We start from the raw sequence: 21,596 nt of genomic DNA on the forward strand, positions 1-21,596 counted from the left end.
AAAGACACAAAACAACCTTAAAATAACTACAGAAACACACAAAATAACCACAGAACAGCAAAGGTCCCACATGCAGCTGCATCTGGAGCCTCTTTGTCACACAATCCATCGTCTCTCTTCACCACACATCAGCCTTAATCTGACTTTACGTGATATTAAACATCTGAACACAGACACAGTGAAGCAGCGACTCGTTTCTCTGCTGCTCAGCTTCTTGTTAGCATTCAGAGGGAAGAGGGCAATTACTCCCAGAAAATTAACATTCATTGTGTGTCGGTGACATTATGTGAGGATCTGCCTCCGTATGAAGCATCCAGGGAGCGGGAGCCGTGTAATCAATATCTATTAGTCCTCCCATCAGAAGAATTAGATTTCACTATTAGATCAGCCTGCTCCCCCGACTCCACGTCAAACAGTAGAAGTGACTGAACATGTCATGCGCCGGAGTAGCTGCCTAATGAAAGATACAATATGTAGAAACTCAAATACAATAAGAGGAAACACGATCCACTCCGAGGAGGAGCTGTTTTCTGTGGAGGCCAGCAGGTGTCAGGATCACACCGAGAAACAAAAGCACACAGCTGCTTTCACCTTTTATTAATATTGACATGGGTACATACAGGAAGGGGAGAAAAATGTGTGAGAAAAACAAATCGGATTTGCTTCCTTTTGTTCTGTTCTCCTAAAATTACAAAAGAAAACGAGAGGAAAAGGTTCGGTTTGCGTGTGATGACAGAAAAAAAAAACCTGAAACTGAACATTTTAAGGTCTAAACTGTACAGAAATGGCTGCTTTTCTTCATCATCAAGTTTGCATGACACACAGCACTCGGTGAAAGAAAAGAGTTTTATTGTGAAGAGTAAATGTGTTCTATTGAAAACAGAAAAGATGTTTGCCATAAAAGAATTTTGGTATAGGACGGCATGGTCAAATATTCCGAAATGTTGCCCATTTAAAGTGCTTAACGACATGTACAAGTGTTACAAATAACCTAAACAATAAGTTAAAGCAAATACAGATAAATAAATGTATGTAAAAACTCAACGTATTCAAACAAGCAACAGAATCTAAATAATGTCAAACTCAGTGTCACAATTAAACAAGCCATTGCACATCGTCATATGATATATATTTATATGTATTTAGTGTCGTATTTTATTTTAACTCGGCTAAAGTAGCAGACAGCTTTGATTCGGTGAGACTCTTCAGTCTGGAGCCTCGACAATCCAGAACATCTTCAGCTCAAGAGTTCGAGGAGGAACCGAGTGTTCGCCTTCAAGTCAAGTGCTAAAATGTGAGTCGTATCTGTGGGAGGTGAACACATGAGAGCTCTCCAGGTGGAACTGTGTGTGTGGGTTCTCTTTCTTTATTTTTTATTTTTCTTCTTTTTTTTTTTTTTTTTGGCTGTGCTGGGTGGAGGGGTGGAGGTCGTGGTGCGTTCAGGGTCCCGTCGGGGCACTATGGAGGCAGCAGAGGAGGTTTGAAGGTGCAGGCTCCGGTGCACTGGCGAGGTGTGAGCATCTTGCAGGAGAAATGGTGAAGAGCGTCGTGAGCTTCTGGGGAAGAGCGAGTCCATCAGTGAGAACATGCAGAGGACACTTTCACACACTAATGCTGCATTAATCAGTTGTGTTTTCTCGCCCTAAATGTTGCAAAAACAACTGATTTAAAGCAACACTCACATGTCCAGACAGATTCATAAAGAGATCTTTTCCTCACATGATTTTAAGTGATGGAGGATCAAAGAAGAAAGCAAAAATATGCAAAGTGGCACGTTTTCAGGAGCCAAACGCAGCACAAAATGCAGCCGAATTTTCACATGATTTGCAAAAGAATTAATTTGCATCCATTAAAGTAAACAGCTGGTGGAGCCGATTCTCTCCTCGCTGCAATTAGAACCACCACAGAAGAAGAAAATGAGGGCGCCGTGAGATGACGTAATTAGAGAAACCTCAAATGGTGGAAAAGGAGAATTTGCAGCATTTCTGGATGGATATTACATGGATTTGTGCCCCAATTTTAGTCTCTTCGGTGGATGTTTTACAGTTTATTTGTTAAGTTTATCCAAAATCCTTTTATGTCCAAATAAAGCATTCCACTGTTTTGCAAAAGTTTGAGTTTTTTCCACTCAGATTTTTGAATTTGCACAAATTTGCAGTGATAAATAGTTTCTGTGCAACAAAAAGAGTGAATTTTCATTTACAAAGACTGCAATTTTGGATGAAACACACTAGATTTGGATCACGTTTCCCATCACACACTGGAAATCCTTAATAAAAAAGAATCTCTTTAAAGGAGGAACAAATAATGTGGGCATGTGAGTCCTGCTTGAGAAAAACATGAATCTGTTCTGTAAATATTGACCACAGTTGTTAAAAAAGTAGCACTTGCATATTTATGTTCTTAGGCCCAATAACTGAATAAAAGAATGACATGTTCATCATGTTCCTTCTTGGACCAGATAAAATTACCTTTTAGCTTCTGCTGTATTGCATAACGAGCCTTTCTCTCTTGGTCCAACTCGCTGCACAAAGTGTCTATCAAAAAAAAATGAAATAAAAAATGAATAAAAAAAATAAACTGTTTAAAAAAAAGGAAAAGGTGAGCTGGTGCTGCTGTTTGCCCCTGTGGTATTTAGAGTGACCCCTCTGCGTACTTGAACCCTGTATTTAAACTACTGTAACGTTACACCAATCCTTTAACGGCTGGCATTAGTTGCTGTCTACTGCATGTAACTGATACAGCGCCACATAATGGGCTATCCATTCAATTTTCCAGAGCATGATTTAGGACAAAATAACCTTTGCAAACAAAACAGTGCGGTTTCAGTTTCACCTTTTCACATGTGATAATTTCACTCAGCTGCAGGAGAATTTTTTAAAAAAAAAGAGTTTACAGGAAAAAGCCTGGACACAAACTGCCAATATTTCAATATGCAAGTGTCACTTTTCCTCTATTTTTGTTCAGGATTGATTGGAACAGGCCTGCGTTACATTCTGTGGCTTCATTTTTCCCCCTCATAAACTTAAAGAGCATTGATCTACATCTGCTTTACAGTCAGAGGACAGAAGAGGGACCAACCTCGAACAATCTGCAGCTGCTGGACCATCTCCTCTCTGTAGGACAGCTCACGCTTCATTTGATCCTGAAAATTATCTGAAGAGTACCGAAGGCCACGTCACATGGAAACTCTCTGACATTATGAGGGTGAATTTAAAAATACACACATTTTCCTGCATTCAGAGGACAAAACACAGTTCCTCTTCTCTCCAAAATAAAAAAATCCACTCACTTTCTGTCCTACCTTTTAAATGCTGGAACTCCCTCTCCAGCTTCTTCCTGAGCTCCACCTGCTCCACCAGCTGCTTCTGCAACTCCTCTGCAAAAAACAAAGCATCAAATCTCAGTGTTTTTCTGCATAAATCACCAAAGAAATCCCACCTCCGTCTCCTCCACTCAGTCAGCCTCCACTTACTGTGATATATTCTGATATTTCTGCGCAGGAAGATTTATGTGAGGCCACTAAAAAGCGACTTATTTCAGGTGCGTTTTGGAACAACCCGCTTCTCTGCTCGCTGCCACAGTAATTGCCAAGCATCGCCCCGAGCTGGAGACGATAATAATGGAGTCCCAGGGTTTTTCCAAGCGTTGTAAAATAATTAGCTGCCGTGCCTCGGGGTTATGGCTCTGTTCGTTAAAATATTAATAGCCTCTAAACGATTTCCTCTTACAATAATAAGTCAAAACTCCCACATCTCGTGATTAAGTGGTTAACAACTATGGAAACACTTTAGGCCTGAAAAATGGAAATGTGCACATTTCTGATTTTGGCACGTCATCTTTAGCAGGCCGAGGGCGTCGAGCTGCGTTTGGATTTTAATGTTTAATATTAATGTAAGACGCATTGATATATTCTAAAACCCAAACAAAAGCTACAGCTACATTTGTGTTTAAAAAGAAATCAGAAATGAAGCCTCGCTGTGAAATAATTGGTTCTATTTAATTACATTTTTTGTTAAATTAAAAATAAAGATATACATGAATATAAGCCTTAATTATTGTTAATTAATATCACCTTCTTCACCCTCTCTGTCTTTTAATTTCTATTTTCAGCCTAAAAAAAGCCTCCTACCTTTAGCCATGTTCTCCAGGTCTCTTCCATGCACGCTGATGTCGATGCGTAAAGCTCCATCGGCTGCACGAGATTAACAAAACACAACATTTAATTAACAAATCAGCCATCTCTGTGTCTGAATATTGTTTTAAAAACCCTCTGGGGAGCACAACAAAGCAGCCAAACCAACTACACGGTGTATTTTAAATTTTAAAACCCCCCAAAGCAGATAAAGTGATGATTTAAACCTTGTCTGTCCTTGTGCTCCTGGTAGGACGCGGCGCTGCGCTGCGTCTGGATTTCAGACACATGATGGAGCCCTGAAGGAGACACGGACACGTCCAGTTAAAACTCACTGGAAGAACCTCATCTGCTTTAATATCCACAGCATAAATCGGTGCAGTAATTACCGTTGGATCTGCTCGACTGTTTGGATCCAAACGGCGGAGGCTCGTTGAGCAGCACGTGCGCGTCCTTTTCATGAACGTACACCTGAAAACCCAGCAGACAACCGCGGTTAATAACAGACACCGATTAAATGCCATTTACCGGAGCCCTTCACATAATTGAGGCTCAATTTATTTCTTCAAAAACAAAACACAACAGGAGCGCTGCAGTTTGATGCAAAGATGGAAGAAATGTGGGTTTGACAAGCAGCGATGTCTTAAATCTATGCCTCAAAAGCAGCTTAATTGGAATAAATACAGAAATAAATTCTGATTAATTGGACTGTTTTATTTTAATTAACGACGGAAAATGGAATATTGTGTTCTAGATTAGCAGGCACTGAGGTGGCACCTTTTTAAACATTTTTAGGAATTTCTTTTTCAATGATTTTCAAGGTTAATTTTCAGTGTGTTTATAAAAATATGTTAAGTATCTACTTTTTCACGACTTGATTCCATTCTCTCGGCCTCCTCTCTGCTATAAACTCTCCTCAGATTTTCTAAAATCCTTCTGCCCTCTCAGGGATAATTAAAGGAGCATTTTATCTGCTCTTACTTCGTGAGGAGGCGAGTCGTTCCGCATCTGTCTGTCCTCATCTGATGACCCGGTGTGCGCCGAGTCCTCCGGTGAAGCTGCGGCCGCCCCGGGGCTGGAGGCGTCCGGCTGCTCCTGGCTCTCCTCCGCCGCCGAGGAGACCCGGTCCTGCACGGGGGAGTCGTGACGCTCCCCTCCCGGTGAGATCCGGATCGGCTCGTCTTCGTCTTGTCCCGGGTTGGACTCCACATCCACGTCCGGGTCGTCGTCGTCCTCCACCACGCTGTCCCTGTCCGGAGACATGGATCTGTAGCTGGAGCTCTCGCTGATAAAATCCGGGGACAGGTAACCGGGGCGGACGCCGTAGCTGTCCCGGTTGCCGTAGAGTTTGGCGATGGTCTCCGCGTCTTTCACGACGGGTCTGAAGGCCGAGATGTAGCTGATCTTCCTCTGAGAGGTCTCGTCTCCAGACTTGTCCTCGTCGTTGCGGGTGGAGGAGGACTGGGAGCTGGGGCAGCGCTCTGCGTCCTGCTGGAGGTGCGGGAGGTGGTTCGTGTCTTTGGGTGTGTTTGCGCCTCGGTCGCTTTGGTCCGATAAGTCCAGCTCGCTCTGCCGGACGCCCGGCAGCTCTGGAGGAGGTTTTGGTGGAGAGCCCGGGTAGGGCGGCATGGGGAGGCCGCCGGCTGCGGGCCAGAACATGGGGAAGGCAGGGTAGAGGGTGTCCTTAGCGCCCGGCCAGAACACACCCGACACGTTGGTTTTGTTGGCGTCAGGAACCCCGTCGCTTTTTTTCTGACACAGGCCGTAGCTGGGGAAGCCGTAGGGGTGGTGAGGAAACAGAGGTGGGGGGATTTTCTGCAGCATGCCGAAGCTCTTGCTGGGCACCGGGATGACCGGGTAGCTCCGCGCTCCGCCCGCCAGGCTCAGGTTGTTGCTGCTCTGCTCCTCGTCGCAGCGTAAAGTTTTGTGGGGGATCTCTGGGGAGCTGGTGGGCGCCAGGCTGGACGAGGCCTGACTTTTCATCGACGAGGACATCCCCGAGCCGCTCATGGGCAGAGTCCTCTTTCTGCTCCCCCCGTTGAACATGGCCTTTACATCCTCCCACGCGTGGTTAATATCCTCAGATGGCTTTTTGTCCGTCAGTTTCAAGTGGCGTCTCCACGAGTTGAAGTTGGCCGCGTCCGGCTGCAGGTACTTGGACTCTGGGGTGCGATGAGAGTGGAAAATGAATTTATTTGGGGAGAAATACATGTTGCAAAAGCTGCACTTGATGCACTTGGCTCTGGAGCTGTTGTATCTGGCGGGGATGAAGCTTCCTCTGGAGCCCCAGGCGCAGTCATGAGACACGTCAAAGGCGAAATTTTCCGGCAGCTTCGGGGGGCTGTGAGCTCCCAGGAACGACTTGCAGAGCCGCTCGGCCTCGCGTTTGGTGATCATGCCGCAGCGCCTGGAGGAGATGGGCATGGCCCCGGCCCGCCGCAGGAGCTCCAGCTGGACGGGGGTGCACTGCACGCAGGTGATGCCCAGAGCCACCCGGCGGTTGTGAATCTCGTTGTAGCTGTAGTTCTTCAGCAGCGTGTTGGAAATCTGGGCCAGACAGAGCCTCTCCCTGCCGTCTATGACCAGAGACACGATGGGAACCCCGTACAGGGAGGTCTCACTCACTTGGTTCGGTTTGAGGGTGCTGGGGCTGGAGAAGCTCTGTGCGTCCTGCTTTGAACTCGGGGAGGAGCTGGCGTCTCGTCCCGCGTCTCGAAGCTGTCCGGGCATCGACTCCATCCCTGGAAGCCTGTCAATCAGAAACATGGAGTCAGCCTGAGGCCTGCTGGGAGAGTCTACACAAGAAAGAGATTTTCACTGCAAATTATTCAGTCTGTGAGAAAAACAGTCAGTAAAAACAAATAAAAACACGTGAAATATGGCAAAATATCAAAATATAAATTCAATATTAAAAATGTGGTGAGTCCATAAATATGTGAAATACAGAGAACATAATTAATATCATTATTTAATGAGAAATATTAACAAAACATTAATCTGGTATTTACAGTAGAAAATGACCTAATAATGCCAATATGGTGGCATAATAATAATAATAATAATAATAATAATAATAATAATAATAATAATAATAATAATAATAATAATAAACTAACATTTTTTGTCCAGGACTCTGCACAAATAAAAAAGTGAAATCAGTCAGACATCTAGTTCATCTTTTATCTATGATTTCTTCCTTCGTGCGTCCGGCCTCCTCTCCGGTTATGAAGCCTCCTCTCCGGTTATGGATCCTCCTACTTCGATGTGGATCTGCTCTTATCTTGAAATCGGCTCAGCACTTTACGGAGCAACTACTTAAGAGCCACATAAGATCCTTAAACGCGGATAAGGACAGAAGGAAAATGCCGCCTGATCTGCGCCAAATGCGCTTAGCAGAGAGGAAAAGAACAACTATAAGCTGCTTTTCTGGTAATTACACGGATCCAAGCGTGCGTCCTGCATTGTTAATAAAAGACCAGCCCCATATATAATTAAAGCTTGTGCCAGGTTAGCCTCGGAATGAGGTTGGAGGAGGCCTATCTCACGTTCACCTGGGCATACTTACTTTTTCCATCTCGTCTCTGGGATTCTGGAGGCCGCGACATCTCATGCAAACCGCCTGCAGCCTCTTTAATGTTCCATCTGAATTAACTACACCGGAGAGGCTCACAAACCAATATTTGGCAAATTTGGAACCAATTACGCATGCAAAAATGAACAACAAAACAAATCAATAACACAAAAAAATACCCTTAAATTGTGATGGAATTATTGATTTTTAAAACGACATACCTTTCTCTACTGAAAACACAACACACTCCAGCGGGGTTAGAGATGGAAAAAGATAAATAATATGAACGTAAAAGGGATGAATATTCAGGCCCGATGCGTCCAGAAAGAAAAACGAGGCGATCTGACAAAGAAAGTCAGCAGCGGAGCCTTTAGTTCAGCTTCTCTCTGCGTAGGACCTCCATCCTGTTGGAGCCCAGGGAGGTGAATGGAGAGGAGACAGGAAGCACATGGCATCTCTCTCTCTCCCCCCTTCCCTCTCTCTCTCTCTCTCTCTCTCTCTCTCTCTCTCTCCCCTGTCATGCTGGTGTGTAATAGCTCTCTCCCTCTCCCTCTGAGCTGCTCCTCACCACTTCTCACAATTTCTTTTGCGCACAAACATGATCAGAAACAAAAAGACCTCACGCCCAATTAGGCTCCTGCTGACCCCAAATGGAGAAACATTCCGGCCTTTATGAACATATTTGCTGTTATTACACATAATTAAGAGAATGGCATCTTCCTCAGGATGGCACAGGCTTGGAAACGTGTGCGTAAAAACACCAAAATTTCGCTAAATTATAACGTCACCCCGTCTATGCGATTCTAGGACCCTCTAGGGGGCCCCCGGACCCCACATTGGGGGCCACCGCCGTGCCAGAACCGATCAGTGCGTGTTGGGGATCAGCTGTAATCATGCGCGTCCTCTAGCTGGTATTATTTCAGTCGGAGCGAACTAAAAAAAAAAGGGCCCGGGCTCATTTATCAAGTTACGCCGCCATCTGTTAGGCTTCCACGCGAATCAATCCGAGGCCTCCGTGATCAAAAGAGAAGCAAGAGAGGAAGAAAGAAAACAGAGAGAAGGAACTTACTTTTAAAAATGCTTTGTCTTCACACCCACAACAAATGGCGTAAACGTGGGATGAGCTGATGATCTGTCAAGGTCTGGAGAGTCGCAGCGTTTGGAAACCAACAAAAGAAACTCTGTAAAGAGGAGGCAGGAAAAGGCAAAAGCAGTCAGATTGTGTTTTATTTGTTCCACATTATGTGAGTTTTAACAGAGCTACACCCTCAAACAGGATCCCAACCTGCAGCCAGGGCTAAAGCTGCACTAAGGTTAAAGATGAAAATATGATGAATAAACTCACTCATCCATGTTCTGTCATTTAAAATCTAAACTTTACCTTACAGGAAGTTCTTTCTACAACCATTAAATGACCCAGTAAATAAATATTTTAGTAAAAACCTAAAGCAAATAACACATTTAAGGGATGGTAATGGACAATATTTACTGATGTGACAGTGAAGCTGAAACCAAATTCAGGAGAATAAAAAAAAAAATCAATTATCGGTTCTATAATGGAAATAATTCTGCAGACAGAAGGACATCTGTCTGTTTTTTACATGTTAATGGCTCTTTAAAGGACACAGAACCTGTAATTATTATTATTTACAGCATATATGGCTGTTATTTTATTTTAATTGTGTAAAATGAAGCACAAAGTTAGAAGCAACATGAAAAATGAAACAAAAACCATCTTTTCATAATTATTCCTCTGTATAACTTTATTCTTCTACATGTTGTGCTTTGATTAAATAATATTCACTTTGGGGAACAGAGCAGTGATAAAGGATAAACCTGCTAATTTTCTATATTTTTCTCATTAAAAAAACCCAAAACAAACCCTAATAAAGCTCCAGTGTGTCAGAAACTCTTGTTTATTTTGCTGATTTCACCTCATCCTGCTGCTATAAGTCGTCGCAGCACACCCATTGTGTATCAATCCGCCTCTGAAAATAGTCCCCAACAAATTTATCCCTCTTTGCGTGACATTTGTTAAAACTAGAGCTGTTATAATAAAACAGTCAGGTTTTTAAAACATTAAAGATGATGTATATTTATGACCTGCTCTTACAGATCTTTAAAATGTGCATTCATGCATGAATTGCGTACAGATCAAGTAAATCATTGACTTTACTGAGAAATAACAGAATAAATTCTACTGTAAAGGGGAATTTATGAATTCTTTATGGGATGTTTGTGTTGCAGATGGAGGGTTTAAGGGGGCCGGTGAGAAACAGTGGACCTCTGAGAGTCTCAGTCCGGCTCTGATGTTCAGTTTTTACTTTATAAATGAAACTACATCACATTGAAATGATCAGATGATATATTATGTTTACAGGAATGTTTAAAAAAATCAAAGATAATGTGAATGCATGAACAGATATCTGTCAGAGATGGCTACCAAGAGAAACCAAAGAAATGAAAATAGTCCACAGAAATGCATCATCTAAGCCAGTTTAAGTTAAATATACAGAATGCAGCTGCTCTAAAACATCACTCACTGCTTTTAAAATAAACTTATTGTATATTTGTAATCTGTTTATAAAACCTTAAAAATGTACATTTGTGCAAAAACTGACAAAAACATTGAAAGATAAACTACTATTAGCTGGTTTTGGTCTTTTCATGGGCTTGAAATACCAGAATAGCACCAGTGTTCTACTGTAAAGTGGAAATATTAGTTAATTATTGGGTGTATTTGCTACAGGTGGAGGGTTTCAGGGGGCCACTGAGCACAAAGGGCCCCAGAAAGTCTCAGTGCGGCTCTGCAGTTAAAGTGACAGATAACTGTAGGTGGGGAAACACCTGAAGCAGGAGTCTGGAGATCCTCCCAGGTGAAATTCTGATCTTGAAACACTTCATTTTATACATTATTTTGTGCTTTTCCTGCATCACTTCACACACTTTAACTGCTTGGATGTATTTCTTTAAGATAAAACTCATTTTTAAAAAAACTATCCACACATTTGGAACACACAGAGTGAAGAAAATGACCTGCACCTGTCATTTCCCCGCATATTCTCTCCCTTGAAGTCTTTGTAAACGCATAAATGTGTGTCAGAGAAGGCGACAGGTCAGTTCTAGTGTGTGTGTGTGTGTGTGTGCGTGAACAGAGTGTGTGTGAGAACAGTGACAGATGAGTGTGTTTATGAAGCATCATCAGCCTCGTGCAGCCGGAGCTCAGCCGGTTTTACCTCCTCTGCAATATTGATGCCGAACCTGATCCTGAGCGCATCCTCTCCTCTTTCACCATCAAGAGGCTTCCCCCTGCAGCCCCCGCCAATAATTACAATTTTATACTGTAATTATTCCTCTCCTTTTAATTATTTAGACCGCCGACTTGAATGCAGCCATTGTCGCTGCTGATTCCGGGGGAAACGTGAGCTCGACGTGGCCGGATCAGCAGCGAGGAGTTTTTAATTAGACATTTCAGCGGTAATTTTAGGCGAGCTCTTTATTATTACTGTTGGATACAAATTACCCGGCCTCATTGATATGCGCTCAATTGTTTAAACAAACCTTTAACCTGAAATATTCATGCGCTTCAGGTTTAAGTCATTAGGAGTCCCAACCCAGCAGGTGAACCAGACCTGATGGATTATTTACCACCAAGGGAGACAGATGTTTATCTTTATAAAATAACGTTTAATAATCGTTAAATTTGAAGTCTGTGCACTTAAGTTTTCCTCATTTTTTTGCTCGGAAGACTGGGAACTTTGGCACAGGTGTTATAAAACATCACATGGAGAAACTTTTGGTTACCTTTGCAGCAGTGTTGTCCTCTTGTCCTTTAACCTTTTCATGTTTTTTCCTTCTACTTTTATTATCTATATTCAGTTTTGAATTTCATAGTCATATAAAAGCATGAAAATGAACCCAATTTGGAGATACATTTGGTTTAATCCCTCTCGCAGATACTTGCGCATTTAAAAAAGTAAATATTTGACTCAATTTGATCCTAACAGTGCCTCTGTTGTTTTTTTTATTTTATTCAAACCTTTATTTCATTGAAGCAAGTTAACCTCCTCAACTGCAGCTCCATAAATTGTAATTTTGTGCATAATAAAAAAAATATCGTGACAGTTCTAACGGAGCTTAATATACATCCATAGAAGCGTTAATACAAATAAATCTTACCTTTAAAACCTTGACTCTGTGTGGAACAGCTAATCTGTTGGATCTGTGGAGGAACACAGAGCATTATTTACACTCAGTGCCGCTGCTGTGCCATGTGCGTAAATACGCACAAGGTTATGAATGGAATGCTTCCACCGCTGTGTGATGATTGAAGTCAAAAGAAATATTTTAACAGGACAAAACAAAGACAACTCCAGTAGACTTAAGAAACAGAAATAAGTTTATAATAAATAGGAAATAAGAACGGACAGATCCATTAAGACGTGTAAAAGAGAGGCGGATTTAACAGTTTACCATGTTTTTTGTGGATTAGTGTTTAATCAGTGCTTTATATCTCTGCCTTGTGTTCAGAACTTTGAAAGTAAAAGTTTCAAACAGATAAAGTCGCTTTTCTTTACATTTTCTGCAAATAATTCTGCTGCGTTTTAATAAAAAAAAAACAAACAAAAAAAAAACGAGACGGTGACGCGTTCAGGTGCTTTAAGGAAGAATCTAGGACGGCTATACTTCCTTTGCACTCACTTGATCTAGTTATTTATTGATTGATTGCCTGATCAGGAGGTGGAGATCAAGTTCAAATCTAACCGACAGTCACATCACCTGCTTGCTGTCTGACTGCAAACACGTGGCTGAAGGGAAACATCGTGTATCTGAGGGCTTTTATCCAAACTAAAGGCAGAATATGAGGCTTTAAAATGCAACAATCACACCTTTAACTGTAGCTGACTGTGTGTGTGTGTGTGTGTGTGCGCGTGTGTGTGTGTGTGTGTGCGTGTCATTGATCTGCTTTTGTGAATTTGAAACGTGATCATATTTTCCAGTTTGATCTTAATCCCACAACACTTGAATTTTGTCACTTGGCGCAAAGAAGATAAATCAAGCCCACCTCAATCAGGACGGCTTTAATAACAGCAGCGATTGAGGCCAAATGTTTTATAATTAACAGGTGTATCAGCATCCTATAAAACCATGACCCCTATAAATCCCATTTTAGAGACCAATCAATCCTCCTCTCGGACTAAAGGGCCTATTGATCCCCTCTGCTCGGCTCACTTAAACGCTTTCTCTGTATCCTTTTTTTTTTGTTTCCAGTGAAAAGAGCATTTCGATTGCACTTTTTTTTATTGGAGGAAAGATTCCGCCGAGAGGAAAGCGATGGCTCGAAAATGAAACGGTGACATTTTAATTACAGGACATTGATAAAGGGATGTGGGTAATGGCTGTGTACAGGGCGGCCACTCATTGTCCCGCCTGATGTGCTAATCAAGTCGGACTGCGGTGGAAAAAGGTCATCGGCCGACACAAAGCGGAGCCGCAGCTCGCTGGGAATTTGGGAATATGAAGGTCCTGAAGAGCCACAAATGAAGACGCATCTCCAAACAAAGCGCGGTCAATATCCCGAGGAGAGGCCGCCAGATGAGATCACGGAGCGTCCATATATTCATTCCAGACATATTATCACTATAGGTCAGCCATGGATCATCTGATGCTGCAATTTACATGTCACACAAAGCGGTTGTGGTAGCAAGCTGAGCTGACACCACTCAGCAGCAGAGAGGCTCCCTGAGGGCTGCAGTTTGGTTAAATCAACACATCTGACCGAGTGTGGACAAGAAAGTTATCATGTCAGATTTAAAAGTTACCACAGCATCGTTATTTGGACATTCTGGCGTCTTTAAGGCAGTTTTGTGAGCTTAAAGTAGGTAGAAATCTGGTGAGGAATATTTGGCTTCATATCTGAGGATGAAATATTCAGGACTAAATCATCAACAATGAAAGTTAAAGTTAAGAGAAAACATTACATTCAGCTAATCTGCCCACATTGTAACTGATGTTGGTCCAAATACTCCCAAACTCATAAAATCTTGTTCTCATGTGGAACTTATAAGAAGCAGATTGAGAAAGTATGTTCAAACATACATTTTTACTGCCCTAAATATGTTAACTTATTAGAAAAAACACGACATAAGGCAGCCCATGCATGGCTGGATAAAGCTGGGTCGAGTCCAGGTGCAAAAAGTAATCATGGACCCCCTACAAGATGGTTTCAGTCTTACAACCAGACTTGTGTAAAAGATTGCCAAAAGTTTCCAAAATTGCAAACATCTGAAAAAAATTCGATAATGAATTGGAAATGGTTGATCAATTCCTCTTTTCACCATCTGAAGGTCTCTACACGCTGTCTTTTCAGCCGTCCCAGATGAAAGATAACAACGGTGAGAGAATGATGGTGACATCTTTGGTCTTGGCTCTAAATCGGTGGTCCTACGTCGCATTGTGAGACAGGTTCAAGGATGGCTGTTGTCATGGTGACCAAAGACAAGCTGCCATAAAATTCTGACTGTCAGAAATTTGGGGTGATCGTCTCACAGTGTGATGCTGCTGGACCTACGACAACTAACTAACCAATAGAAATGCAGGATGAGATGATGTACTGATCAGAGCCACACTGGAGCTTAACACAAAGAGATGATTTGTGATGACAAAGTGGATCAAAACAAGTATGTGGGAATTAAACAGAGAAGACAGCCTAGTAGAGTTGTGGCAGCAGAAGCCTTTTTGACGCGTCCTCCAGCTCGTACCACAACCAGGCAAAAAGGACGAAACATGGAAGGATGTAGCGGCAGAATTGCAGCTCCCAGGTTAGAAACCTAACATTAGCTGTTATTCCCTGAGATTGTAGGGCTCTGTTCATGTTTGACTAGTTTCCCTGTGATTGTAGGAGCTCGGTTCATGTTTGACTAGTTTCCCTGTGATTGTAGGAGCTCTGTTCATGTTTGGCTAGTTTCCCTGTGATTTTAGGAGCTCCGTTTATGCTCTGGTTGTTTATTTTTCATGGATGGACGCGCATGATTATGATGTTTTATTCTTGTGCGTTCACATCGACTCATCATAGGCTGAGATTCAGCTGCGTTTTCATCGTTCAATCTGCACAGAGCAAACTTCAGGTCATGCCCAAAGATTATTAGATTCATGTGGTACAGTGTAACAAGCTGTGAATTTATAAGATTGTTAAATCGCAGTGTGTCGAGGCCACCATGAGCCTAAACTCCAGACCTCATGCATGGCTCCTTAACATGGTTTAAAACCAGGACGTACCCAATCTGTCCTTTAGATGTAACTAACAGCTCGGTAACTTGTTATGGCTTGATGTTGCTGTTTTAGTGCTGATGAAGTCCGCTTGGTTTGGAAATCAGAACAAAAACTAAATGATTTGCTGACAAAAACATACGGCGACATGTTTTTTAGCCACGTCTGTCTGACATTCATGGTTCCCAGCGGCAACTTCTAGGTCGACTCCCGGTTGCCTGAAAAACCTCCAAAGGTATGGATGCTTTGTTGCAAAGAAGCAGAAACTCGACTCCAAGCTCCTTCTGTATGTCCCAATTCCACAACTTTTCTCTAAAACTGAGCCCAAGCTGCCTATGGAGTACAGACAGAATCCCACACACTGCCTTACTTGCAAAGATATATTTAGTGGCGCAACGTGGTGCAAAACTGGAAATCCTGAAACATTGCACCGATAAATGAACTTTTTGGAAACGTTCATCCCTCTTCTATGCCCCTGCCTCATGAAAAACGTGTGAAGAGCTCATTAGTGTTTAAACCTACAGAGAAAACTCATTTCGGACCTGTAATTCACAACCTCATTCTTTTGGTCCCTAGATTTCATGACCACAGGTGAGAGTTGGAATGTAGACTGACTAGTAAATCACAAATCTTCACCACAACGATCAGATACAACACCAACACCAATCCGTCTGTCCAACAAGATCCCAAGATACTAGAAGTTCTCACTTGGGGCTCAACTTGTCCCAAACCCAGAGGGAGCAATCCACCAGTTTCCTACAGAGAACCATAACTTCAGGCTTGGAGTTACTGACTCCGCAGGATCCATCACTTTAACGCTTTCCCTTCATTGTCTATGTGAAACACCCCACATTGCATTGTGGTAGAATTACGTTTTGAGGTACCGGGCATTGTGTTGCTTGCTTCTGCCTGCACCTCATTTGCATAAAGTTGAGGTCTTGTCTATTTTATGCAAATGAGGAGCATCGAGAGGAGGTCCGTCGGCATGCAAAACTTTGGTGAAATCTCTAAACTAGTGGTTAAACTAAAATGAGGGCAGAATTAGCAAATGCAGAGCTGTTTTCAAAAATACTTTTAGCCGAACTATTTTCATAATGACAGATAAAGTTTGTGAGGGAGCCGCCATGTTGGTCCAACACCACTACAGGACTGGTTTCAAGTGAAGGTAGACGTCTGCTGTTGCACCACCTAGTGGCCTTCTAGTGACAATGCATCAAGCTTGCGATGGTGGGAAACATTGCCTCACGTGTAAAAACACTGTGAACACCAACCTTAACAGCGGTTTGTAGCTAAGTTTACTGTAGCTATTAACCGCCCCAGTAAGCATTACAGTTCACGGCCTGATGAAGCCAAGAGAACCTCATCATGTGCAAACAGAAGAGATGTGACTCCGATGTTCCGAGCACTTCAAATAAAATAGTAAACATGGTAAACGTTCTACCTGCATGTTAGAGACATCGCAGGTATGCTAACATGCTGTTGATTGATTCACAGAAGTCTCATCTCCATGGTATCAATGTTATTTCTTCACTGGGAAAGTAATTTGAAGGTTTTTGCTGCTGATGAGTTGATGTAGCTCTTTGTGCTCCTTGTTAGCCGACATCCCTTCTGAATGGACCATGACAAGGAGCTCGGCGGCGCCTTTCATCTGATCCCGTAGACAACTCTCTTACTGATTCGGCAGCAGGTGTACAAGGTTGTTCTGCTGCTTTTATTCTTAAAGATGCAAGAGTAAATGTGACAAAAGCAAATGATTTCTCTGCCTGGCTGGAGTCTCAGTGGAGGGTTTCCACGAATGCTGCATTGTGCTCTTTTGAAATGTATCTGCACTTCTCTTCCTCTAATGAACTTTCTCAAACACTTGACGGGGATATTGGTAGCATGAGGTTCAGACGGCACAGAGGCAATTCTCTCTCCCACTGCAGGCTGAGAAGAAAAAACTACAAGGACAAGCAGCATTCTGGCTCTTGGTGGGTGTTTCTCAGAAGAATAACCGATGCTTACTTTGAAGCGTAGAGAAGGGTCAGGCAGCAGGTAAAGTATCAGCATCAGGCAGGGCAACCTCAATCACAAGCTCATCTTCCTAAAGATGGATTTCATTTAATGATTAAATAAAGCAGGGAAAGAATTTCTGTATGATCAGATAATATGAGAGTATAGATGGGCCTTGAAATCAAGCCATCCTCTGCCTTCTAGGGCTCCTTTAGAAAACTTGAAGCTCCAGACAATAAGGCTTATCGCTGACTTACCGCTGGCTGCTTAGATTCGTGTCAGGGCCCTGAAATGCCTCCATGCTCCTGTTATGTGAAACACGGCTGCATAACTAGCACACTTGGCTGCCAGTCAATAGATGTGCAGCTGCATTCAGACAGGAACGTGTATAAGCAGCATCGTACAAGGACTCTGACTGCGTGACTTAAAGAAACACAATAGAGCCGTGAAGGCCGTGAGTCAGTCTGAAAGAGCTGGAAGGACTCGGACAAATATTTGTTTAAGCTTAAGGCGACACTGAGAAAATGATTGAGTGATCTTGACGTTGGCTTGTTTCCTTGAGACCTGCAGGACTTAATGTTTTAAAAAAGGGGAATTTAAAGATGTCTTTAGCAAACAAACATGCAGAGATTAAACTGAAGACCTCTTTGAATTAATCATCGGCTCTGCGTCATTCTGAGGAGACGAGCTGCTAAACCTGAAGGCCAGAAATGAATCCTGATCATATGAACTGCTGATCAAACCCTGGAACTGAGGATAGATTTGGCACATTAGCAGCTAGCGAAGCATATTTAAACATATAGAGTTTAGTTAAAACAGTTTTCTTCTTGTATATCTTCACTCACACAGTTGTTTTGCTGTTCTAATATTGCACAATGAACCCTAACCCTACAAGTTCTAACAATGTTTTGAAGAAAACATTTCATTCTAATGCTCAAACAATGCATAAAGGATATTTCTCATTACTAACAGTGTCCCTATGAGGTTAAAAGTTAACTAAGATGTCACGTTTTGTTAGGAATATTCAGAGGATGATGTCAAGCTTGTCCAAACATGTTCCAAGAGAACAAGAACCTCAAACCAACAACTTCCCACTAAAAACATTAGTAGAATTTTGTACAACAGTCTCAGAACAACTTGAGAAAAAAAACGTGCAAGGTTCCTTTAAAGCAATTTTAGCTGAGTGGTAGAAATATTGCAAATATGTTAAAACGTGATAAAAAAAAATTATACCTTATTTTCTTCATATCTCTGTGTTTCTAAATGAATCAACTAGAACTCCATTCATTTCCAGGAGAACCTCCGTGAACCGCAATGAATTTACAAAAGTCTGCCTTCTGTTGTTTTCTCTGGTTGGGAATTTGCCTTGAGGACGTTTAAAATTCAGAAGATTTGCAATGGATTAAGAAGAAACTGGACTGTAAAGCTGGAAAAAATAATTAGCTGGGAGCCTATTCAGTTGCTTGCTGTATCTTGAAAATATAATAGATAATATAATAGAGTTCAAGACATTCTGTGTAATATACAGCTACACATAATGTGGTAGTTCATACGTCCGGTACCAAAATATTTCACCAAACTAGGCTACACAGGTGGCAGGATAACCTCCTGAATATATGGCTTCACTTTGTAATCCACGTGGCAGAACAGCAGTTTCTTACCTTCTCTGTCATCTACAGGAGGACGTTCTTGTTATTGCAAGAGTTCAACAAACAAGGTGTTTCTGAGGCTTTAGTATTTTTACATAAAAAGGGAGTAAATGTTAAATGTCCTGCGTGCAGACTTTGGTATTTATTGGTTGAGGTGCAGAGTGCAACCAACTCTATGCTCCTCACCCTACTTTTCCAAGTATGTAAAAGAAACTGCAATTATTGCTGCAGTAAATTGCAAAAGGCCTTTTCTAGAGCTGGTGCCTGGTTTGTCCATTCTGGGCTTCTGTAGAAACATGGTGGTGCAACAAAGTAGAGTCTGGAAGAAGACCTGCTCCCTCTGTACAGGGATACCTCGGTTTACGACGTACGGTGTTTCATCATTAGTAGTGGAACTAGTAATGAGTGCAGCGGATGAATACGTCGTCACACGGTGCTATCAGACAGCTTTGTTTCCATTCTCCGGTTGTACGCCACCTTGGATTGTGCTACATTCACTAACTTTTTGTCCTTCATTATGGCTCCCTAGTGTGGTCAAGTTGTAAAAACAGTGCAACTTATTCTGTTATCTTCTTGTAAAATGATTCATACATGCATGAAAGTCGTTGGTATTCATGACTTACGGTGAAAATCGACTTACATCGGGCCGTAGAATGGAACTCCGACTCCGCTGTAGATATAACAATTCTGAATTTCCTGGTATTTATACAGAAATAAAAAAACATAATTCTGAATAATATTACCCATTTCGGCCAATAGACTTTATAAAAGTCACACATTTTAAGAAGCTAGCTGACAGGGTTTAGCCTAGCTTAGCATTAGACTGGAAAAAGCGGGAAACAGACTTGTAATGCTACGTGTCCACTAGATGTGTTTTTTTCCTGCATGTAAACGCATCACATCTGAAAATCTCCCGTTTTGGTGAGTGTGTACTTTAGGCCAGTAGCCAGTGTTTAACTCCTGCTTCCTTCTTCTCCAACTATCCTGCCCCTGATTGGACAAACGCATCGACTCGGGAGCTGTCTGCTTATGGATTTCAATCCGGACCAACATGGCGGCTCCGTTGCAAACTTTCTCTTTTATTACGAAAACAGTTCAGTGAAAAGTATTTCTGAAACATCTGAGGCGAGAAATAATCTGACGCTGAATCTGTCCTGGTTTTAGTTCACCGATGGCTAGTTTAGACGTTTGACTAAAGTTGAGTCTACTTTATGTAAATGAGCTATGGGGAGATGAACCGGATCGCAGCTAGAAACGCACCGCAACTTGACCAGCATGCAGCACGTGTGTTTCACATAGACAGTGAATGGGATGCGGGAAATTGACGGATCTAGTGGACACGTACCTTTAAGCTCAAAATAACAAAAAGTAAAAATAAAACTTTCTTACCTGCTGATGACACAAGATGGAATTTCACTAACAGATAAAATGTTTATGATTAATCCAGAGGAGAATATGAACAGGTGCACTAAATGATAACAAACATAAACCATCTATGGGTTTTCAGAATATTTCATTCTCAACAAAAACTCACTGTGGTGCTGAAGGAGAAGTCACGGCTGCACCAGATGCATCCTCTGGGGAACATGAAGGTCTGTTTAAAAGTTCACTACTTCAGTCAGGACTGACCAACTGAGTGAGAGAATGACTGTCGAAACATCACGGAAATGTTTACAAAACACTTGAAGAGTTTTTGAATAAATGGAAATTGCTCATCACTAAATGAACCATTTTTCAACATAAAAACAAAATCCTGCAGAAATAAAACCAAAATAAAACACATCCACCACACTGAGATTACATCTGTGTCAGCTCTGGGTCGCATTAGTAGACATTTTTACTTCAGTTTCAAAGCACATTTTCTGACAAATCAGGAACAGCTGCATTCATCCGTCTTTGTTTCTCAGCATTCTGAACATTTAAAGACTTCAATGAATGTATTTGTATGTATTGTATTTAATTATGTGTTTGTGAATGTGGAATTTATGAAAATATTTTCCATTTTGAATCATAAACACTATTAATTTAGTGGTGCCAGATTTTTTTTGTATCACATTCAGAGATTCATGAGGAAAACACTGGGATCAGTTGAAGTCTTTGAACTGCAGATAAATGAGGTTAAAGTCTGTCATCCGTGGTTTACCATCGCTCCTCTCATAAACCTCTTAATTCGGGGATTTGTTTATGTCCTTATTGTTCTGGAGGTATTGAAGTTCAATATGAAGAGCTGGAGGTGATTTTGTTTTTCTGTCTTGTTTCCACTATCTTTCATATTCAAGAGTTCTAAGTTGCATAGAAGGAAAATTCAGGGTGTCCTTGATGCTTTAAGAGAAAAAACACAATGGCATCTAAACACAATCGCTCTGCTAGAAAACATCTGAACTGCTTTTCACGGCTAAAGCACAAATTAAAAAGCAGGAATAAAGCAGATGTTAATTAAAGGCTGACTAAGATTAATTATGAAATGCAAATTAGAACTGAACTCTGGATAGCGAGGTGCTCACAGGTTTGGGTCATTCTACGGGAAGACGTGTAAATGTCAAAGAATTAATGAAGAAACTGTGATTTTTCTCTACACTTAAAGCCGGGTGAAATGGAGGCGATTCTTTAAGGCTCTCCAGGTCTTTATATGATCATTTTAATGACAACTCCATCAGGCTGCTTGTCTGAACTTTGCACTCAGTCGAGTTTATCAGGTCCAGAAGGCTGAAGCCGTCCAACACAGCAGTCCTTCAGAAAGGTTAAGATGTTAACCTTCCTGTTGTCTTCACTTATGGACACCCAAAAAATGCTTTGTCTGAAAAAAATCCAAAAATTCAGCAAAAAAATCCCCCAAATTTCTGAAAATTTGCAAAACCTTCAGGAAGAAAATTCCAATAATTCCTGAAAAGTTTCCTTTAAAAATTTTATTTTGAAAAAAATCCCCCAAATTTGGCAAGAAAATATTTTCAAAAAATGAGTAAAAATCTTCAAAAAAAAT

The 21,596-nt window shown here is 41.7% G+C and overlaps 1 protein-coding gene across 11 annotated transcripts; it reads right to left on the bottom strand.

The window, feature by feature from the left end:
* Window positions 1-581: 581 nt before the first annotated feature.
* On the bottom strand, window positions 582-21,396 carry skor1a (SKI family transcriptional corepressor 1a). 11 transcript variants are annotated; one of them, XM_055013355.1, is made up of 11 exons: window positions 19,240-21,396; window positions 11,886-11,928; window positions 8,776-8,887; window positions 5,117-6,884; window positions 4,525-4,606; window positions 4,363-4,434; window positions 4,133-4,195; window positions 3,293-3,379; window positions 3,082-3,156; window positions 2,472-2,537; window positions 582-1,556 (listed from the first exon to the last, which is right to left on the bottom strand). In XM_055013355.1, the coding sequence occupies exons 4-11, from the start codon at window positions 6,872-6,874 to the stop codon at window positions 1,459-1,461; spliced, it is 2,301 nt and encodes a 766-aa protein (XP_054869330.1). In that variant the 5' UTR covers window positions 6,875-6,884; window positions 8,776-8,887; window positions 11,886-11,928; window positions 19,240-21,396; the 3' UTR covers window positions 582-1,458. The 11 variants fall into 11 exon arrangements, with proteins under 11 accessions (XP_054869330.1, XP_054869324.1, XP_035804245.2 ...); XM_055013349.1 differs by having other exon boundaries at window positions 11,886-21,396; XM_035948352.2 differs by lacking the exons at window positions 8,776-8,887; window positions 11,886-11,928; window positions 19,240-21,396 and adding an exon at window positions 7,928-8,129.
* Window positions 21,397-21,596: the final 200 nt, after the last annotated feature.

Source organism: Amphiprion ocellaris, chromosome 1 (genome assembly GCF_022539595.1).
Source record: "Amphiprion ocellaris isolate individual 3 ecotype Okinawa chromosome 1, ASM2253959v1, whole genome shotgun sequence".
Taxonomy (NCBI): Eukaryota; Metazoa; Chordata; class Actinopteri; family Pomacentridae; genus Amphiprion; species Amphiprion ocellaris.

What these genes read in the sequence shown, in the direction of transcription:
- skor1a (XM_055013340.1), bottom strand. An exon ending in GGAGCACAAGGACAGACAAG is followed by an intron (nt 4,196 to 4,362) that starts GTTTAAATCATC and finishes AATCTCGTGCAG; the next exon opens with CCGATGGAGCTTTACGCATC. An exon ending in CCTGGAGAACATGGCTAAAG is followed by an intron (nt 3,380 to 4,132) that starts GTAGGAGGCTTT and finishes TGTTTTTTGCAG; the next exon opens with AGGAGTTGCAGAAGCAGCTG.